Below are 19165 nucleotides of genomic sequence, written 5' to 3'. Positions count from 1 at the left end.
CTTTCACGGTCTCTTTGCGAGATATGTAGGAGGAAGCAATATATTCGTTCAAGCAAGTGAAGAGGAACTGAAATAAACCTGATATTAACCACATGTCTCTCTTACAATCTCATGGAGATGTTTGAAATCGACTAAAAGTTTTCACACAAAAAAGAAGAAAATAATTATTGAAATAAAAATAAATTTCAGTATAACGCATTTTTATATCGGAATAAAACTAGAAAATAATTTCTCCTAGCACAGTATAAATTACTAACCCACACAGGTGGTTCTGAAAAACAGTTACTGTGAATTTTTAATGGCTATTTACAATTTGTACAGAAACCAGATGGCAGTTATAAGAGTCGAGGGACATGAAAGGGAAGCAGTGGTTGGGAAGGGAGTAAGACAGGGTTGTAGCCTCTCCCCGATGTTGTTCAATCTGTATATTGAGCAAGCAGTAAAGGAAACAAAAGAAAAATTCGGAGTAGGTATTAAAATTCATGGAGAAGAAATAAAAACTTTGAGGTTCGCCGATGACATTGTAATTCTGTCAGAGACAGCAAAGGACTTGGAAGAGCAGTTGAATGGAATGGACAGTGTCTTGAAAGGAGGATATAAGATGAACATCAACAAAAGCAAAACAAGGATAATGGAATGTAGTCTAATTAAGTCGGGTGATGCTGAGGGAATTAGATTAGGAAATGAGGCACTTAAAGTAGTAAAGGAGTTTTGCTATTTGGGGAGCAAAATAACTGATGATGGTCGAAGTAGAGAGGATATAAAATGTAGGCTGGCAATGGCGAGGAAAGCGTTTCTGAAGAAGAGAAATTTGTTAACATCCAGTATTGATTTAAGTGTCAGGAAGTCATTTCTGAAAGTATTTGTATGGAGTGTAGCCATGTATGGAAGTGAAACATGGACGATAAATAGTTTGGACAAGAAGAGAATAGAAGCTTTCGAAATGTGGTGCTACAGAAGAATGCTGAAGATTAGATGGGTAGATCACATAACTAATGAGGAGGTATTGAATAGAATTGGGGAGAAGAGGAGTTTGTGGCACAACTTGACAAGAAGGAGGGACCGGTTGGTAGGACATGTTCTGAGGCATCAAGGGATCACCAATTTAGTATTGGAGGGCAGCGTGGAGGGTAAAAATCGTAGAGGGAGACCAAGAGATGAATACACTAAGCAGATTCAGAAGGATGTAGGTTGCAGTAGGTACTGGGAGATGAAAAAGCTTGCACAGGATAGAGTAGCATGGAGAGCTGCATCAAACCAGTCTCAGGACTGAAGACCACAACAACAACAACATGAAAATACCAGCAACATTTATAACAGGAAACGTGGGGCGGATGCACTACTTAATTGACACTTGATTGGTTCAGTTTCAGACTTGTATCTACTGCACGCGCCCCACGTTTTTCGCTGTAAATCATAAAAGTGTATTCAGAACTAAGCCAAATTCACTATCACAAATTTTCAGGACTATCTGTACGGTACTGGGGATCTGTACGGGCCTACATTTATTCCGATGTTATATCGAAATTTATTTTTATTTAAATAATTTTTATTTAAATAATTTTATTTAAATAATTTTTATTTAAATAATTATTTTGTTCCACTTTAGGTCAAGTTTCCTGGCATATTCATGGTATACTCTTCACTATCAGACAATACATTTTCTATTTTCTTAAAATACTTTTACAGGCTTATTCCTAAACATAATATATTTGTACCATCCTTTGTGTGGATTGTGACATTTGGACTTTCAGCCATGTTTCCAAGCATTCCGTCCACTGAGAATTTCGCTGCCAAAAACTTGGGAACTCTTCGGGCTCTGGAAGCTTATCCACGGAGTTATGTTACTGCCGCCGTACTATCCAACTGGGACTCGAAAACCCCAGAGCAAGAAGACCAGCAGTAAAAGTTCCCTGCTTTCCTGCCATGAGTGCTTTTTTCCGGTTTTCCAAACCACGGGTAACGGCGGAGTTAGATAAACTGGGTGTGCTGCCGTCGGCGGATTCTGCACAAAGGAGAAGCGTATTGTCAACACTTCTCTAACTGTAGGGAAAGCAATGGCTCTCGTGTGATACGTCAGCCATATAAGCTTATGGAATTGCTGTAATTGGTTCTTAACTCGGGTGATGAATTGCATCATATAGTGATTTTGATTTTTCAGATGCGCAACAGAGAGGAAAACAGTTGAATAACCAGAGTGGCCGCAGACAGTTTGCCTATGTCATATTTTTTTTTTTCTAAGTGTGTATTCCTTTACACAAATCTCAGCAAAGAGCAACACAACGGAAATAAATGTAAAAACTTATTCACCTAGTGTGATCTAGGACCTTGTTTGGAAATTTTTGGAGTAAATGGACATAAATTCTTAACGACTGTGGAATTTTGTGTGTGTCCACCCAAACGATCTGTACCAATCACTTCAAAATTTCTCTAAGAGGGTAACATACGGTCAATTACAGATTGAGTTGGGCCATGATTACTCAGTTGGTAAAAAAAAAAAAAATATTGTCTACAAAGGCAAAATTCTTGGTGTCTGCTCAGCGCTCAGTTTTGATCTATCACGATATTTCAACCCTGATTTTTTTTTTCAATACAGGTCGTAATCGCTGTAAAATATTAAAATCAGATGACTATAGAGGCTATGGAACACAGATTTCATTCTCATGCACACCGAAGAAATCGTGAAATTTTTTTTTGTAGGTGCACTATCATTTTGGAAGATGCAAATTCTTGACTGAAACAGTTCCTACTTCACTCAGTGATAATGGTCCCCTACAGTGATTTCGTGGACTTTACCCGTGTAATTTATAGGACTCCCCCAAACCATTACCGAACACCCACCATGCTTCATAACTGACAACACTGTCCCGGTTGTATGTGTGCAGTGTAAAATAAAATGATTTGACTAAATATCACAATCCAAACGGCCGATACATCAGGCTTTGTATTTAGTCCACAAGAGAAAACCTTTTGTTACATCAACCTGGGTGGCAAGTGGCTTGCAAATAACAACTCTATCATTAATTTTTTATACAGTTCGTGCAGTACGTCTTTCGTTTGGCACTGTTTCCTCTAGACTTACACTTATTAAAATTGCAGCATCACGAAGACGACATGCGACAAATGCCAAATTAGCATGAAGGTCGGGAGGAGTAAAGCCATCCACGGTGCGAGCCATATAAATCTGAACTACTTTAATGAGATATAACATCTAAATCAACAGTGGGACACATTTACAATTTTGGACATGATAATGCACAATTGAGAGATGACTTACATAAATACAAAGTCCTCATAGCAAATGTTGTAAGTGCTCTCTACCAGAATCGAAGCACAACTGTACTCGTTTCACCATATTCCATGACGTTCTGTGAAGTGTGTTCGCGCCAATGTTGCTTATTTCGTGTGTAATGGTCTCATGGATTTCCAAGTTTGTCCGTGGTTTATTCTTGTACACTCTGCCTTTAAAATAACCCCCCGGATAATTCGGTCACAAAAGAAACTGGCTACATACAGCATGGAAGGTGTGTGACGCGTTGCTCCATCTTGTAGAAAATAACGTTCTGTAAATTCAACATCATCCAGTTGCTCCACAAATGTATTAAGGATACCCGTATAAACTGTAGTGTCTAGATCGTATCAAAGGAAATGGGGCCTACAATCCTGGAAACTGACATCCTGCACCGCACTCCAGCCTTTGTATGGTGCAGTGTGTTTCGTGGATATACGGGGGTTTTCATCTGTTGCTATGTTTTTTTTTATGTAACCTGACAGATGGAACCATAACTCAGAGAATGTCTGGAAGTTGAATAAGAAACACCCCTGAAACCTTCGACAGTAATGCATTCTTTTCTCACGACTCTGTATCGTCGCAATGCCGACTTCTTTTTAAGTCTCTGATATGCGCCATATGAAATACTTGTCTCCTAGCTCAATTGATGGAATGATTTCCTTGGAGAGTTCTGAAAGCGTCATGGAGCCTTATCAACAATCTTGGCGCTCATTGATTGTCAATTTTTACTGCTGTCACTGTTTAGTACACTAGTTATCTCCAGGTTCCTTACAATCTATAAAATTGTTGCCTTTGTTGTAACATCGCGCACGTATAATTCTATCCATAATGCCCGTTGTGTTGTAATCAAATTTCATCCAATATATTTTCGTAATATAAATCCGCTCTCGGAGTGAGTACTGCATGTTTCTACGAGATAAAAACTGCGAATGAACCATTAATTTGCTCGCTGTTGTCACGAGACTCAGACTATACACTTACAGACTTCACAAACCGCGGTCGACGAGTCTAAGAATGAACTAACGTGAGCCGAGCAAGCGCGGCGTTATATAGCACAAAGGACCTCCCTAGCAGAAACAATAATTAATCAGCTTGCCAACGGCTGGAGGTACTTCTGATTCTCCTAGAATAACTGAGATCATTAAAACATGTTTTCCTTTTCTACGAGCATTCGGAGAGAAATTATGACCTATTGAAGTCGTTCAGATTTATATGGATCGCCCTGTACATTTAGAAAGATCATGGGACGGTTTATCGTTCAGAAACCACAGTTGAATGTTGAATATCTGTGATAAGCTCGTGTTACACTTCGTGCAAGAAGGACAAACGTCTACGAACACATGCTGAAACTCGACAGCGACGTAATGGTGATCTGTCGAGACTGGGTTTTACCATTCTGCTTTACTGCTGTACGCGTTGGTCGGGATCCCACGACTGCCGTACGAATATTGAATCGATGGCTTCAGGAGGCCATGAATGCCACAGGGGATCATAACGGTCCCACGCAGTTAGTACCAGATACATTGATCGCTTGGCCATGCGCGATCATACTTTCACGTCACATACCTTGTGTGAGGAAATGTGCTTCTTTGTAGCAAGACAGGTACCCACATGAACAGTGTGACGATGTGCGGAACACCGCATACTGTCGGTAAGAGGTCCATCGTTGCGTCTGTTCGTGACACGCCAGCAGGGAGTGTAGCACCGACAGAGTTGTTCGCAAAGACAACTTTGACCGCACCTTAGTGGCACCAAGTCGTCTTTTCAGACGAGTACCTTTGTACATACAGTATTACGTACCCGTGATTGGGCATACCCAGGCGAATGAACGTTACAAGATTATATTCGTCTTTGCCATACGGGTGCAACACGTGGCAGCATGATATTGGGTGTCACGAGGAACACAATTACTTCTTTTCTGCTTGTTAAGCCGGTAACTGTGCCCTCTTTCCGAGGCGCTCCGCCTGTTGTCCGTGCTGACCTAACCTGCCTCGGTAGAGATGGTGCTTCACGTTCTCCACACATCTCACCACTGGAAACATCTGGTCGTGCGTTGCAGGGACAGTGGCATCCTACCACCCGTCAGCCACTTTGACTGATGAACTCCGACTGAGTCGAAGCAGCACAGAATGGCGTATTCGTAGCTGTCATCCAAGCTCAGTTCGCTTTCGGGCCATTGTTGTTACTAGGGGTGTCAGCTGTGAATGCCATAGTCACACTCTGGGTAGGCCAAACCAGCTACAAAGTTAATCATTTTGCGTTCCTACAACAAGTAAAATTTCGTTTTTTGTTTTTCTACTGGTAGTTTGCTGGCTAGCAGTATATTAAGTTCGTCAGTCACTTTCAAGATACTAATCTTATTAGGAACAACAATTCTTTGTAATACACCTCTGGTACCGTAAATAGAAGGTGTAGTCAAATGCAAACGAGACAAATGGAAGAAGAGAAAGTGAATGTTTATTAATCCACTGTGAGACAAGGCGATTAGTGCCTTTATGGAAAAATATTTGCAGTTGCAAATCAAAAACTTCGATAGATGGTCTAATAATAATAAGGGAAAGTATGTGGCCTGTGACCAGGCTATTGGCCTGTTTGTAGATAGGTAACCATTTCTTCACCGCGACACTAGAAGAAGGTAGGTGAGAGCCTCCTGGGGTTGAACCCGGGACCTCCACGGTCGAAGCCGAATGCCCTAGCTGCCAGAACATCACGTCCATAGATAAAAAAAGTGAGACAAGTGTCAGCATGCTACAGATTGTCGTGGAACAATCTCCAAAACTGCTGTTGCATAACAGGATATTCAATTTGTTTATGCTATACCTGTACTTGTACTGGTTGTCGAAGCCATGCTACCAACAGTGCATCACACATGAGGTGGTTGGAGCGAAGAAGACACATAGAAAGAACATCAAGAATGTGATTAATTCCCATTCTGGGAAAAGGGAATAAATAGGATGGCCTAAGGTATCGGCTAGTCGTAATATGTCTGGAATCAAGAAACCTGCAATGTACCCCACTAGCTTTCGAGCGTGCCTGACAGATGAAGAGAGTGAACATCTTGACGGAAACGGAGACATACGCGTTCACCTAGTTTAAAGAGGAAGGAGTTAAGAAACCGGAGAGTAGTCCTATTGTGTCAGTGTTATCAGCAGTATGATAAATCACATTTTTCTGCAGCGAAGTCCCATTCTCCTCAGAGGGAGATTTACCTTGTAGAGAAATGCTTGATCTTCAAGGATAAGTTAGTAGCTGGCCGAAGTGGCCGTGCGGTTCTAGGCGCTACAGTCTGGAGCTGCGTGACCGCTACGGTCGCAGGTTCGAATCCTGCCTCGGGCATGGATGTGTGTGATGTCCTTAGATTAGTTAGATTTAAGTAGTTCTAAGTTCTAGGGGACTGATGACCACAGCAGTTAAGTCCCATAGTTCTCAGAACCATTTGAACAATTTTTGAAATAGGAGTAGATTTAATAACGAACAAGCAAATATGAATGCGCGTAAGCTGCTATGAACAGCATGGCAAGGTAGATACGACACCCACACACACACCATAGTAGCACAAGTTTACAGCCAACAATCTCCGCTGAAGATCAAGAGATTGAAGAATTATATGATGAGATAAAAGAAATTATTCAGATAGATAAGGGACACGAAAATTTAATTCTAACCGAGCTGCCCGTTTAAGTATCTAGCATTCGACGCTCCGATCCGTAGAACGCCACTTTTATTTTTCCTGATGACGACATCCTCGTGAGCAGTCCCGAACCGGAGATCGTTACGGGCGAATATTAAAACTCCGGAAAATTTTACCCAAGAGGATGCCATCACCATTAACCATCCATTAGATCTGCATACCCTCGGGAAAAATTAGAGCTGTCGATTCCCCTTGCTTTCAGCGGTTCGCAATGCCAGCGCAGCAAGGCCGTTTTGCCTGATGTTACAAGGCCAGCTCAGTCAATCATCCAGACCGTTGTCCCTGCAGCTACTGAAAAGGCTGCTGCCTCTCTTCAGAAATCGAACTTCCGTCTGATCTCTCAGCAGCTACCCCTCCGTTGTGGTTGCACCTACGGTACGGCTATCTGTATCGCTGAGGCACGCAAGCCTCCCCACCAACGGCAAGGTCCGTGGTCCATGGGAGGTCCTTAACCCTATGCGATCGATAAGCTCGCTGTTTTTCCATGCAAGTGTACTTGGAAATCCTTTGACCGCTGTTAGTTGCTTTCAGAGTACATCGCTCAGTTTACATCTCTCGTTCGTCTACGAAGCGATTAGAATCCTCGATACATATTATTTCCTTCGTAGTGGCATATATTTGTGCAGTTCGTAAGTTGCTTAAACGGTACAGGCTCAGCATATTTTATTTCTATAAGTGTTGAGCTCGTAGTAAGCGTGATTCCTTCTATCTTCTATTTGCGGTCTCTTAGGTCGTTTCTTGATAAATTTCACATCCGTTGATCGTTTCTAAATATTTGCCTAAAGGGTTTGTTCATTTGTATGTATCCAAGTCTTTAGTGATGTTCGTGCTTCTGACAGCTGATCACTGTATGATACCCTTTGTATGTGCGTGTGTGTGTGTGTGTGTGTGTGTGTGTAAACTGGAAATTTGTAGTAAGGTCTCATGTATACACTCCTGGAAATGGAAAAAAGAACACATTGACACCGGTGTGTCAGACCCACCATACTTGCTCCGGACACTGCGAGAGGGCTGTACAAGCAATGATCACACGCACGGCACAGCGGACACACCGGGAACCGCGGTGTTGGCCGTCGAATGGCGCTAGCTGCGCAGCATTTGTGCACCGCCGCCGTCAGTGTCAGCCAGTTTGCCGTGGCATACGGAGCTCCATCGCAGTTTTTAACACTGGTAGCATGCCGCGACAGCGTGGACGTGAACCGTACGTGCAGTTGACGGACTTTGAGCGAGGGCGTATAGTGGGCATGCGGGAGGCCGGGTGGACGTACCGCCGAATTGCTCAACACGTGGGGCGTGAGGTCTCCACAGTACATCGATGTTGTCGCCAGTGGTCGGCGGAAGGTGCACGTGCCCGTCGACCTGGGACCGGACCGCAGCGACGCACGGAAGCACGCCAAGACCGTAGGATCCTACGCAGTGCCGTAGGGGACTGCACCGCCACTTCCCAGCAAATTAGGGACACTGTTGCTCCTGGGGTATCGGCGAGGACCATTCGCAACCGTCTCCATGAAGCTGGGCTACGGTCCCGCACACCGTTAGGCCGTCTTCCGCTCACGCCCCAACATCGTGCAGCCCGCCTCCAGTGGTGTCGCGACAGGCGTGAATGGAGGGACGAATGGAGACGTGTCGTCTTCAGCGATGAGAGTCGCTTCTGCCTTGGTGCCAATGATGGTCGTATGCGTGTTTGGCGCCGTGCAGGTGAGCGCCACAATCAGGACTGCATACGACCGAGGCACACAGGGCCAACACCCGGCATCATGGTGTGGGGAGCGATCTCCTACACTGGCCGTACACCACTGGTGATCGTCGAGGGGACACTGAATAGTGCACGGTACATGCCATCGTTCTACCATTCCTAGACCGGCAAGGGAACTTGCTGTTCCAACAGGACAATGCACGTCCGCATGTATCCCGTGCCACCCAACGTGCTCTAGAAGGTGTAAGTCAACTACCCTGGCCAGCAAGATCTCCGGATCTGTCCCCCATTGAGCATGTTTGGGACTGGATGAAGCGTCGTCTCACGCGGTCTGCACGTCCAGCACGAACGCTGGTCCAACTGAGGCGCCAGATGGAAATGGCAAGCCGTTCCACAGGACTACATCCAGCATCTCTACGGTCGTCTCCATGGGAGAATAGCAGCCTGCATTGCTGCGAAAGGTGGATATACACTGTACTAGTGCCGACATTGTGCATGCTCTGTTGCCTGTGTCTATGTGCCTGTGGTTCTGTCAGTGTGATCATGTGATGTATCTGACCCCAGGAATGTGTCAATAAAGTTTCCCTTTCCTGGGACAATGAATTCACGGTGTTCTTATTTCAATTTCCAGGAGTGTATGTGTGTGTGTGTGGGGGGGGGGGGGGGGGCAGGAAATGTATGTAGTTGTTAGAAGTGTTATGCTAATGACCTCCATTTCTGTGCCGCATTCTGAAGCATCTCACAGTTTACATAAAGCGTGATTCCAGGTTTTAGGTATATTTTGCAGTTTCCTACTTACTGCACAACATCTGGTTTTCAGTTTTGTGCAAATTTAAATATTCCTGAAAACGAGGCATAGAAAGAATTTCTAATCATTATATGGGATCTTCGATTTGAGAGGACATAGAATAAGAAGTGGTAAATATGGACAGTGGTGCTATAAAGCCATCAACCGTCGGAGAGTCACAGCATACCTGTAGGTGCCCGGCCTAGCTCTTGGAGATACGCCAGAAAAGATGCAGAACTGCTGCACTAGGTCCTATGATGACGTAAACAGTGCTACATTGCGTGTTACTGCACGGTAGAGACGACGCCTGTGGAAATCACAGAACTACAATCGCTGAATTTCAACTTACTAATACAATCTGCGGCGTTAATACGGAGTTTGTGATATCCGTTTGTTGATGTGACTATGTGTCTCGCCATCGCTACCGTCCCGCTTGTTTTACCATTCCGCCCTTCCATTTCAAACATTTACGGAGCATAATGCGTTTCGTGATGTGAAGTTTGCACAGCTGCACTGAGCAGGTTTCTATCAGGGGACTCTGTTATCGATTGACGATTTCTCGCGTCGGGCTGCTCACGGTGGCGTATGTGTGGCTGCACGGCGCTTCGGTGCGTGATTTGCGCCGGCTGATGGCACGATAGCATTTCCGGACCGACCGGCGCCCACCACACCCCTTTTTACGCGACCCTGGGAGAGGCCAGTTGCTGGATCGATGGAGAGTAACCCTGTTCAGGCCGCTTCGTGACCTGTGCACTCGCCTGTCTACAGACACTGAAGCGGACTCATTCGTATTAAGGCCTATGCTAAAAGTGCATGAGCAGCCGATGAGTGGCCTAATTTTAACGGTTGAGAAAAAAGTTTTGAAAGCCCACGACTATAAAATTAAAAATTTTATTTCTAAAATAGGAACACTAATTGCTGCCATCACTACTTCTGTGTAAATATTGCACATTTTTGTTACACTTTTCAAATTTATTCTTTTCCGTTGTAATATTCTCATGTAAATTCTTTCATTCTGAGTTGCTGCATCCAAATTTCGTTCTGTTAATTTATTTTGTTATTCTAACTTCCCAGCTTAAAGTTCCTAGGCCCTAAAATCTACGCGTGCGAGGGCCATCCGAAAAGTAAATTCTTTAAATAAATTCTTTAATAATGATACAGAGACTGATCATCCGCGTTTTGACACATAGTTTATCTACGTTTCCACATGCCTATGGCATTAAGGCACCTGTCGTACGTCTTCTCATCACGTGCCCGCCTGGCTATTCATCCAGTCACGACAGCATACTTCAGGTCATCACCACATGCGATGCGTTTACCAGCAAGGACTATAGGAAGCATGCTCGAAGATGTTCCACTGGATGTTCTCTCGCAGCGGGGCTTGTATCAACCGGGCAGTATGCAGCAACATTTGTATCTACCGGGCATGCGAGAGCTTGCCTCTTCGGCGGTTCTGGATAGCCGATGTAGACGTTCAAGGATAGAGTATGCTTCATTATTGACTGTTGTGTTGCGGGGCATGAAGTCGACGGGTAGCACCCCTTCACTGTCCCAGAATACAGAAGCCATCACTTTTTGAGTTTATGCTGTTTGTTTGAACTTACGTGGCTTCTGTGGTGACTGGGGATGACGTCACTCCTTAAACTGTCGCTTCATTGTGGAGGTTTTATGAGAAACCTACGTTGCATAGTAACAGTCAGTACATCTACATCTACTTTTACATTTATACTCCGGAAGCCACCCAACGGTGTGTGGCGGAGGCCACTTTACGTGCTACTGTCATTTCCTCGCTTTTCTGTTCCAGTCGCGTATGGTTCGCGGGAAGAACGACTGCCGGAAAGCCTCCGTGCGCGCTCGAATCTCTCTAATTTTACATTCGTGAGCTATAAGTAGGGGGAAGCAATATATTCGATACCTCATCCAGAAACGCACCCTCTCGAAACCTGGACAGCAAGCTACACCGCGATGCAGAGTGCCTCTCTTGCAGAGTCTGCCACTTGAGTTTGCTAAACATCTCCGTAACGCTATCACGCTTACCAAATAACCCTGTGACGAAACGCGCCGCTCTTCTTTGTATCTTCTCTATCTCCTTCGTCAACCCGATCTGGTACGGATCCCACACTGATGAGCAATACCCAAGTATAGGTCGAACGAGTGTTTTGTAAGCCACCTCCTTTGTTGATGGACTACATTTTCTAAGGACTCTCCCCATGAATCTCAACCTGGCACCCGCCTTACCAACAATTAATTTTATATGATCATTCTTCAAATCGTTCCGTACGCATACTCCCAGATATTTTACAGAAGTAACTGCTACCAGTGTTTGTTTCGCTATCAGATAATCATACAATAAAGGATCCTTCTTTCTATGTATTCTATGTATTCGCAATGCATTACATTTGTCTATATTAAGGGTCAGTTGCCACCCCCTGCACCAAGTGCCTATCCGCTGCAGATCTTCCTGCATTTCGCTACAATTTTCTAATGCTGCAACTTCTCTGTATACTACAGCATCATCTGCGAAAAGCCGCATGGAACTTCCGACACTATCTACTAGGTCATTTATATATATTGTGAAAAGCAATAGTCTCATAACACTCCCCTGTGACACACCAGAGGTTACTTTAACGTCTGTAGACGTCTCTCCATTGATAACAACATGCCGTGTTCTGTTTGCTAAAAACTCTTCAATCCAGCCACACAGCTGGTCTGATATTCCGTAGGCTCTTACTTTATCAGGCAACAGTACGGAACTGTATCGAACGTCTTCCGGAAGTCAAGGAAAATAGCATCTACCTGGGAGCCTGCATCTAATATTTTCTGGGTCTCATGAACAAATAAAGCGAGTTGGGTCTCACCCGACCGCTGTTTCCGGAATCCATGTTGATTCCTACAGAGTAGATTCTGGGTTTCCAGAAACGACATGATACGCGAGCAAAAAACATGTTCTAAAATTCTACAACAGATCGACGTCAGAATATAGGTCTATAGTTTTGCGCATCTGCTCGACGACCCTTCTTGAAGACTGGGACTACCTGTGCTCTTTTCCAATCATTTGGAACCTTCCGTACCTCTAGAGACTTGCGGTACACGGCTGTTAGAAAGGGGCAAGTTCTTTCTCGTATTCTGTGTAGAATCGCATTGGTATCCCGTCAGGTCCAGTGGACTTTCCTCTGTTGAGGGATTCCAGTTGCTTTTCTATTTCTTGGACACTTATTTCGATAACAGCCATTTTTTCGTTTGTGCGAGGATTTAGAAAAGGAGCTGCCATGCGGTCTTCCTCCGTGAAACAGCTTTGGAAAAAGGTGTTTAGTATTTCAGCTTTATGCTTGTCATCCTCTATTTCAATGCCATTTCATCCCAGAGTGTCTGGATATGCTGTTTCGATCCACTTACTGATTTAACGTAAGACCAGAACTTCCTACGATTTTCTGTCAAGTCGGTACATAGAATTTTACTTCCGAATTCACTGAACGCTTCACGCATAGCCCTTCTTACGCTAACTTTGACATCGCTTAGCTTCTGTTTGTCTGAGAGGTTTTGCCTGCATTTAAACTTGCAGTGAAGCTCTCTTTGTTTTCGCAGTAATTTCCTAACTTTGTTGTTGAACCACGGTGGGTTTTTCTCGTCCCTTACAGTTTTACTCGGCACGTACCTGTCTAGACCTCATTTTACGATTACCTTGAACTTTTTCCATAAACACTCAACATTGTCATTGTCGGAACAGAAATTTTCGTTTTGATCCGTTAGGTAGTCTGAAATCTGCCTTCTATTACTCTTGCTAAACACATAAACCTTCCTCCCTTTTTTTTATATTCCTATTTACTTCCATATTCTGGGATGCTGCAACGGCCTTATGATCACTAATTCCCTGTTCTGCGCTTACAGAATCGAAAAGTTCGGGTCTGTTTGTTATCATTAGGTCCAAGATGTTATCTCCACGAGTCGGTTCTCTGTTTAATTGCTCGAGGTAATTTTCGGATAATGCACTCAGTATAATGTCACTCGATGCTCTGTCCCTACCACCCGTCCTAAACACCTGAGTGTCCCAGTCTATATCTGGTAGATTGAAATCTCCACCTAAGACTATAACATGCTGAGAAAATTTATATGAAATGTATTCCAGATTTTCTCTCAGTTTTTCTGCCACTAATGCTGCTGAGTCGGGAGGTCGGTAAAAGGAGCCAATTATTAACCTAGCTCGGTTGTTGAGTGTAACCTCCACCCATAATAATTCATAGGAACTATCCACTTCACTTCAGGATAAACTACTACTAACAGCGACAAACACGCCACCACCGGTTGCATGCAATCTATCCTTTCTAAACACCGTCTCTACCTTTGTAAAAATTTCGACAGAATTTATCTCTGGCTTCAGCCAGCTTTCCGTACCTATAACGATTTCAGCTTCGGTGCTTTCTATCAACGCTTGAAGTTCCGGTACTTTACCAATGCAGCTTCGACAGTTTACAATTACAATACCGATTGCTGCTTGGTCCCCGCATGTCCTGACTTTGCCCCACACCCTTTGAGGCTGTTGCCCTTTCTGTACTTTCCCGAGGCCATCTAACCTAAAAAACCGCCCAGTCCACGCCACACAACCCCTGCTACCCGTGTAGCCGCCTGCTGAGTGCAGTGGACTCCTATCCAGCGGAACCCGAAACCCCACCACCCTATGGCGCAAGTCGAGGGCCCACATGGTCGCAGAACGGTCTCAGCCTCTGATTCCGACCCTCCACTCGGCTCTGTACCAAAGGTCCGCAGTCAGTCCTGTCGACAGTGCTGCAGATGGTGAGCTCTGCTTTCATCCCGCTAGCGAGACTGGCAGTCTTCACCAAATCAGGTAGCCACCAGAAGCCAGAGAGGATTTCCTCCGATCCTTAGCGACACACATCATTGGTGCCGACATGAGCGACCACCTGCAGATGGGTGCACCCTGTAGCCTTCATGGCATCTGGAAGGACGCTTTCCACATCTGGAATGACTCCCCCCAGTATGCACACGGAGTGGACATTTGCTTTCTTCCCCTCTCTTGCTGCCATATCCCTAAGGGGCCCTATTACGCGCCTGACATTGAAGCTCCCAACTACCAGTAAGCCCACCCTCTGCGACCGCCCAGATCTTGCAGACTGAGGGGCAACCTCTGGAACAGGACAAGCAGCCATGTCCGTCTGACGATCAGTATCAGCCGGAGACAGAGCCTGAAACCGGTTCGTCAGACAAATTGGAGAGGCCTTCCGTTCAGCCCTCCGGAATGCCTTTCGCCCCCTGCCACACCTCGAGACGACCTCCCACTCTAACTCATCCTCAATGTGGGCAGTATCCCGGGCAGCCACAGCCTTAGTCCGATCGGGGGATGCGTGGGACGAGCTGGCCGTCCCCGACAAACCCCCATCCGAACCCCCACAGTTGGCAACAGCCTCAAGCTGTGTGACCGAAGCCAACACTGCCTGAAGCTGGGAGCGAAGGGATGCCAACTCAGCCCGCATCCGAACGCAGCAGTTGCAGAATGTCTGAACTAATCTACAGAGAGCACAAACAATTCGACACAAAATTTAAACGGTTATTAAAATACAAGACTGCCTGTTATATGCAGTAAATGCAGTAGTAACAGCATGGCCAGTGATTATGTTGCCATCCCTGTCGTAACGACCAAAGAACGCTTATGCAGCACATACTCTCGCAGCTTTCTGGTTATCCATGAGTATGCGTGACACCCATCGTGCACAGATTTTTTGGTGCCCTGAGTGAAAAGTTCCGTGCACAACTGAACGAGTCACTTGTTGACATGGTTCATGCACGTCGCTAACCGTCGATTTGGGATGTACGGCGAACGTATCCCTTAGGATAGTGCTTCGATATCTGGCTTTAATGGGCTATGGCAGCAGGCGACCGACGCGAGCGCCTTTGCTAACAGCACGACATAATGTACAGCCCTGTCCTGGGCTCGTGACCACATTGTTTGGAATGGAATGTCGTGGCCTGGTCAGGTGAGTACCGGTTTCAGTTGGTAAGAGCTGATGGTAGGGTTCGAATGTAGCGCAGACCCCACGAAACCATGGGCATAAGTTGGCGATAAGGCACTGTGCAAGCTAGTGATGACTCTACAGTGGTGTTTACACGGAATGGACTGGGTTCACTGACCTGTTTATTGACGGGAAATGGTTACGTTGCGCTACATGGGGACCATTTGTAGCCGTTCAACGATGAAATTTTTATGGATGACAATGCACCATGTCAGTGGCCCACAATTGTTCACGACTGGTTTGAAGAACATTCAGGACAGTTCGAGCGAATGATGTCGACACGCAGATTGCCCGACATGAATCCCATCGAACATTTATCGGACATACGAATAACTAAGAGCTCAGTTCGTGCGCAAAATCCTGCACCGGCGACACTTCCGGGGTTACGGTCGGCTATAGAGGCAGCACGGCTCAATATTTCTGCAGGGGGCCTCCAACGGCTTGTTGAGTGCACGCCACGTCGTACGTCAACTTGCTACACTACACCGGTCGAAAGGAGGTCCACACGATATCTGGAGGTACCCCCCGACTTTTATCACCTCATTGTATAATAAGGGGCAAATGTTGGTTACATTGGTGGAATGAACATCTTTATTCGTGTTCACGCTGACCTGAGTGGGTGGACCCAAATGACAGTGTGAAAAACACCTTGAAAATACAACAGAATCATCAAGTTAAATGGTAGCAGCCAAACAGATGGAGATTAAATATTTATTGAAATCCTTGACCACGGTTTCGGTATATCTGAATATTCCTTCATAAGAAGCAAAAATACACCTGAACAGGAAGACACCTTCATTAGCTAAAAACTTCGTAATGTGACTTAGATAGAGGAAAAAAACACTTATAGCTTTAAGTAACCATGAAAAATACCAAAGTATTACAAGCACAAATCATTTAGTCACTTACTAAAATCACATCCTGCAGTGAAGATGCAAAAACAATCGTGCCAAAGGCGTCATCAGTAGTTACAATTAAAATATCGCCATTATCTGTACAGCAGAATTATAAAGAGATGGTCGATGCGAACACGGCATACTATCAGTACTTTGCCTGTGAACTAGCGTGAAGCGTGTATAGGACAACTAGGACAGACAATTTCACCGAAAGTAGGCACTTTTGGTCTGCGCGAGACACTCGCTCACATTAAAACACCGAGATACATACTCACGCGCATCAAAATTTTAAAGGTTGTGCTAATTCAAACACTCTGTCTTAACAAATAAAACATATCACAACCATTTAAAATACGCGCATACAATAGAAAATCTGAACACCAATTTGCCTGTGTCCTAGTGTCAAGCAGATGAAGCTTACGCTAAGGAACATACCCCACGAGAGAGGGCACTTGTGTTACGCGTGAGAATCTTGCGCAAATTAAAGGATAGGATACATACTAGCGAAAACAACAAAATGTTGTAAATCTAAACCGTCTGTCGTCATGAATAAAGAACATAACAGAATCATTTAAACCACACATACTCATCAAAAACCCCGAACAACAATCATCAGAAATACGTAAAATCCCAACAAGACAGGAAAGGAGCATCTCACCAGCATCAACAAACAAGAAAACTAGCCTCTAGTCAGCCCAGACTATATTATGTTAGAGCAAGAAGCGGTTTGAAACTATCCAAGAAAAATTTGCACCTGTTCATTGAGGACACTTGAAAATTTCTAATTCCTCCAACAGGTCCAGTTTGTAACCCTTACTCTCTTCGTGTAGCAATTCTACGTCATCCAGTTTACGTGGCGTATGTTGTAAGAACAATACATGTTCAGCAAACGTGGTATTGTACACGTTTTCCCCATTTTTACCTGGCATGTGTTCTTTATATCTTGGTTTAATGTGTATACCTGTCAGTCCAATAGTTGGGGCAGTCGTTACAAGTAGTTTTATAAACTCCAGATTTAATGCCAAGTTCTTCCCATGCCCCAATAGTATGAATCACTCTTTGTTTTAAGCTATTGTTTACGGTAAAGGCAACTCTGTAACCGTATTGCTTCTGCAGAGCTCTCCTATCTTGTATGATGTGTTCCCCAAAAATGGAATAGAAATAAAGTTATTACCCTCACTCTTTATCGCCCTGTTATCTCCTAATGTTGAACATTTTACAGATTTTTTTCCTAACAGTTTGGTCAATTAACATAGGGTCGTAACCATTGTTAATAGCTATGGATTTTACTAAAGATATTTCTTTTTATAAACAATCCTGTTCTGAAGGTGTGTGGAAGAAGGCAATTTTGTGAGCTTGTGGATGACAAGAATCTGCTGGGATAATATTATTAGAAAAAGTAGTTTTAGGAAAAATGACGAAGATAATTGTGTTGTCAAGTAACTTAAGCTTCAAATAAAGAAAACTGAGTTCTCTCTCATCGTTTTGTATCTCCTTTGTGAAATTTTTTCGTGAGAACTATTAAAAACGTGAAACATTAGTTGCAAATCTTGGTCACTCCCTTGAAATATTATGAGTATGTCATCAACGTAACGAGCATAGAAAGAAATCATACTACCCAATACAGGATTATTTTTGAAAAAATTCCGTTCTAAAGCATTCACAAAGATGTCAGCCAAGATACCAGCTAACGGGAAATCCATGGCTAAGCCGAATGGTTGTTCATACATTTTGCCATTGGCTGGTATCATTTAACTTGAAGATTTTTAACAGCTGCTGCTTCAGCCATGGTTAAAATTTTGACAACAGAATCAGCTGTTGCCAGAAATACGCCATTCACATGCAGCGGATTAAACGCCACGTTGGGCGTCGGTGAACTCTACGCCCTTGGCCTCGACTTGTCGAATCACTCCGCACTCCTGCAGTCAGCTAAAGTCCAATTTCCGTGTTTCCTGGCCCATTGAAGACGTGTAGGTTTATGTGTCGCTGAGAGAAACGGGTTTTTGCGAGGTGTCCTACTGCATGCAATGCCTTTCGCTATGTTCGCTCGAAAACTGGTTGAGATGCTAATGCATCCACTGAAGCAGCAACTCCTGTCGAGTTGGTAACCGATTGTTACTGACAAGGTGTGACATTCGCTTTCGGTCCTTTTTATGACCTCTATTCTCACTCTGTGTCACACAGCTGCGAGTGGGGCACCGTTAACGGTAGATACGTTGGTCAGTCCACATTAACATCCATATTGATACACCAACAAATCTACCAACGTCATTCACGATGTGGTGACCGGCACGCCGAAACATGGTAGCTAATATTTTCTGCCACACACACACACACACACACACACACACACACACACACACAGGCTCACAATACCATTTTACACCTCTACAGCTCTTCTATGCGATTACTGTGCCCTTAAGTGGTGAGCGGGAGGGTGTTGTTCAGTAAGCTTGTAATTATAAATCCAAAACATGAGGTCTGAAGCGTTTTTGTGTTTGCCTAGCTTTTACGATCCTGGGGTGGACCTACAGAGCAGTTGTGGTGTTTTTGTGCTCAGGGAGACTACATCGAGGTGACGATGGGCACGATGATGGTGCTGTCGACGATGGCGGCGGCGGCGCTCGGCAACACCATCTCCGACATCCTGGGCATCGGCTCCGCGTGGTACGTGGAGCGGGTCGCCGCCAGGGTGGGCGTGCGCGCGCCCAAACTCACCCCCGTTCAGCTGGACATGTCCTCCTCGCGGTGGGCAGCCAATATTGTGAGTACCACCC

General features: G+C 44.7%; 1 protein-coding gene across 2 annotated transcripts in view; it reads left to right on the top strand.

The window, feature by feature from the left end:
• Positions 1–19165, top strand: part of LOC126473539 (transmembrane protein 65) — a 513111-nt gene that overhangs the window by 469413 nt on the left and 24533 nt on the right. For both annotated transcript variants that reach the window (XM_050100667.1, XM_050100657.1), the window contains one exon: positions 18949–19152. In XM_050100667.1, the coding sequence (XP_049956624.1) occupies positions 18949–19152 (204 nt within the window). The remainder of the gene's footprint in view (positions 1–18948; positions 19153–19165) is intronic.

This window comes from Schistocerca serialis, chromosome 1, assembly GCF_023864345.2.
Source record: "Schistocerca serialis cubense isolate TAMUIC-IGC-003099 chromosome 1, iqSchSeri2.2, whole genome shotgun sequence".
NCBI lineage: Eukaryota > Metazoa > Arthropoda > Insecta > Orthoptera > Acrididae > Schistocerca > Schistocerca serialis.
Note: the sequence above shows the minus strand (reverse complement) of the source record. Positions and strands in the feature narration are given on the sequence as shown.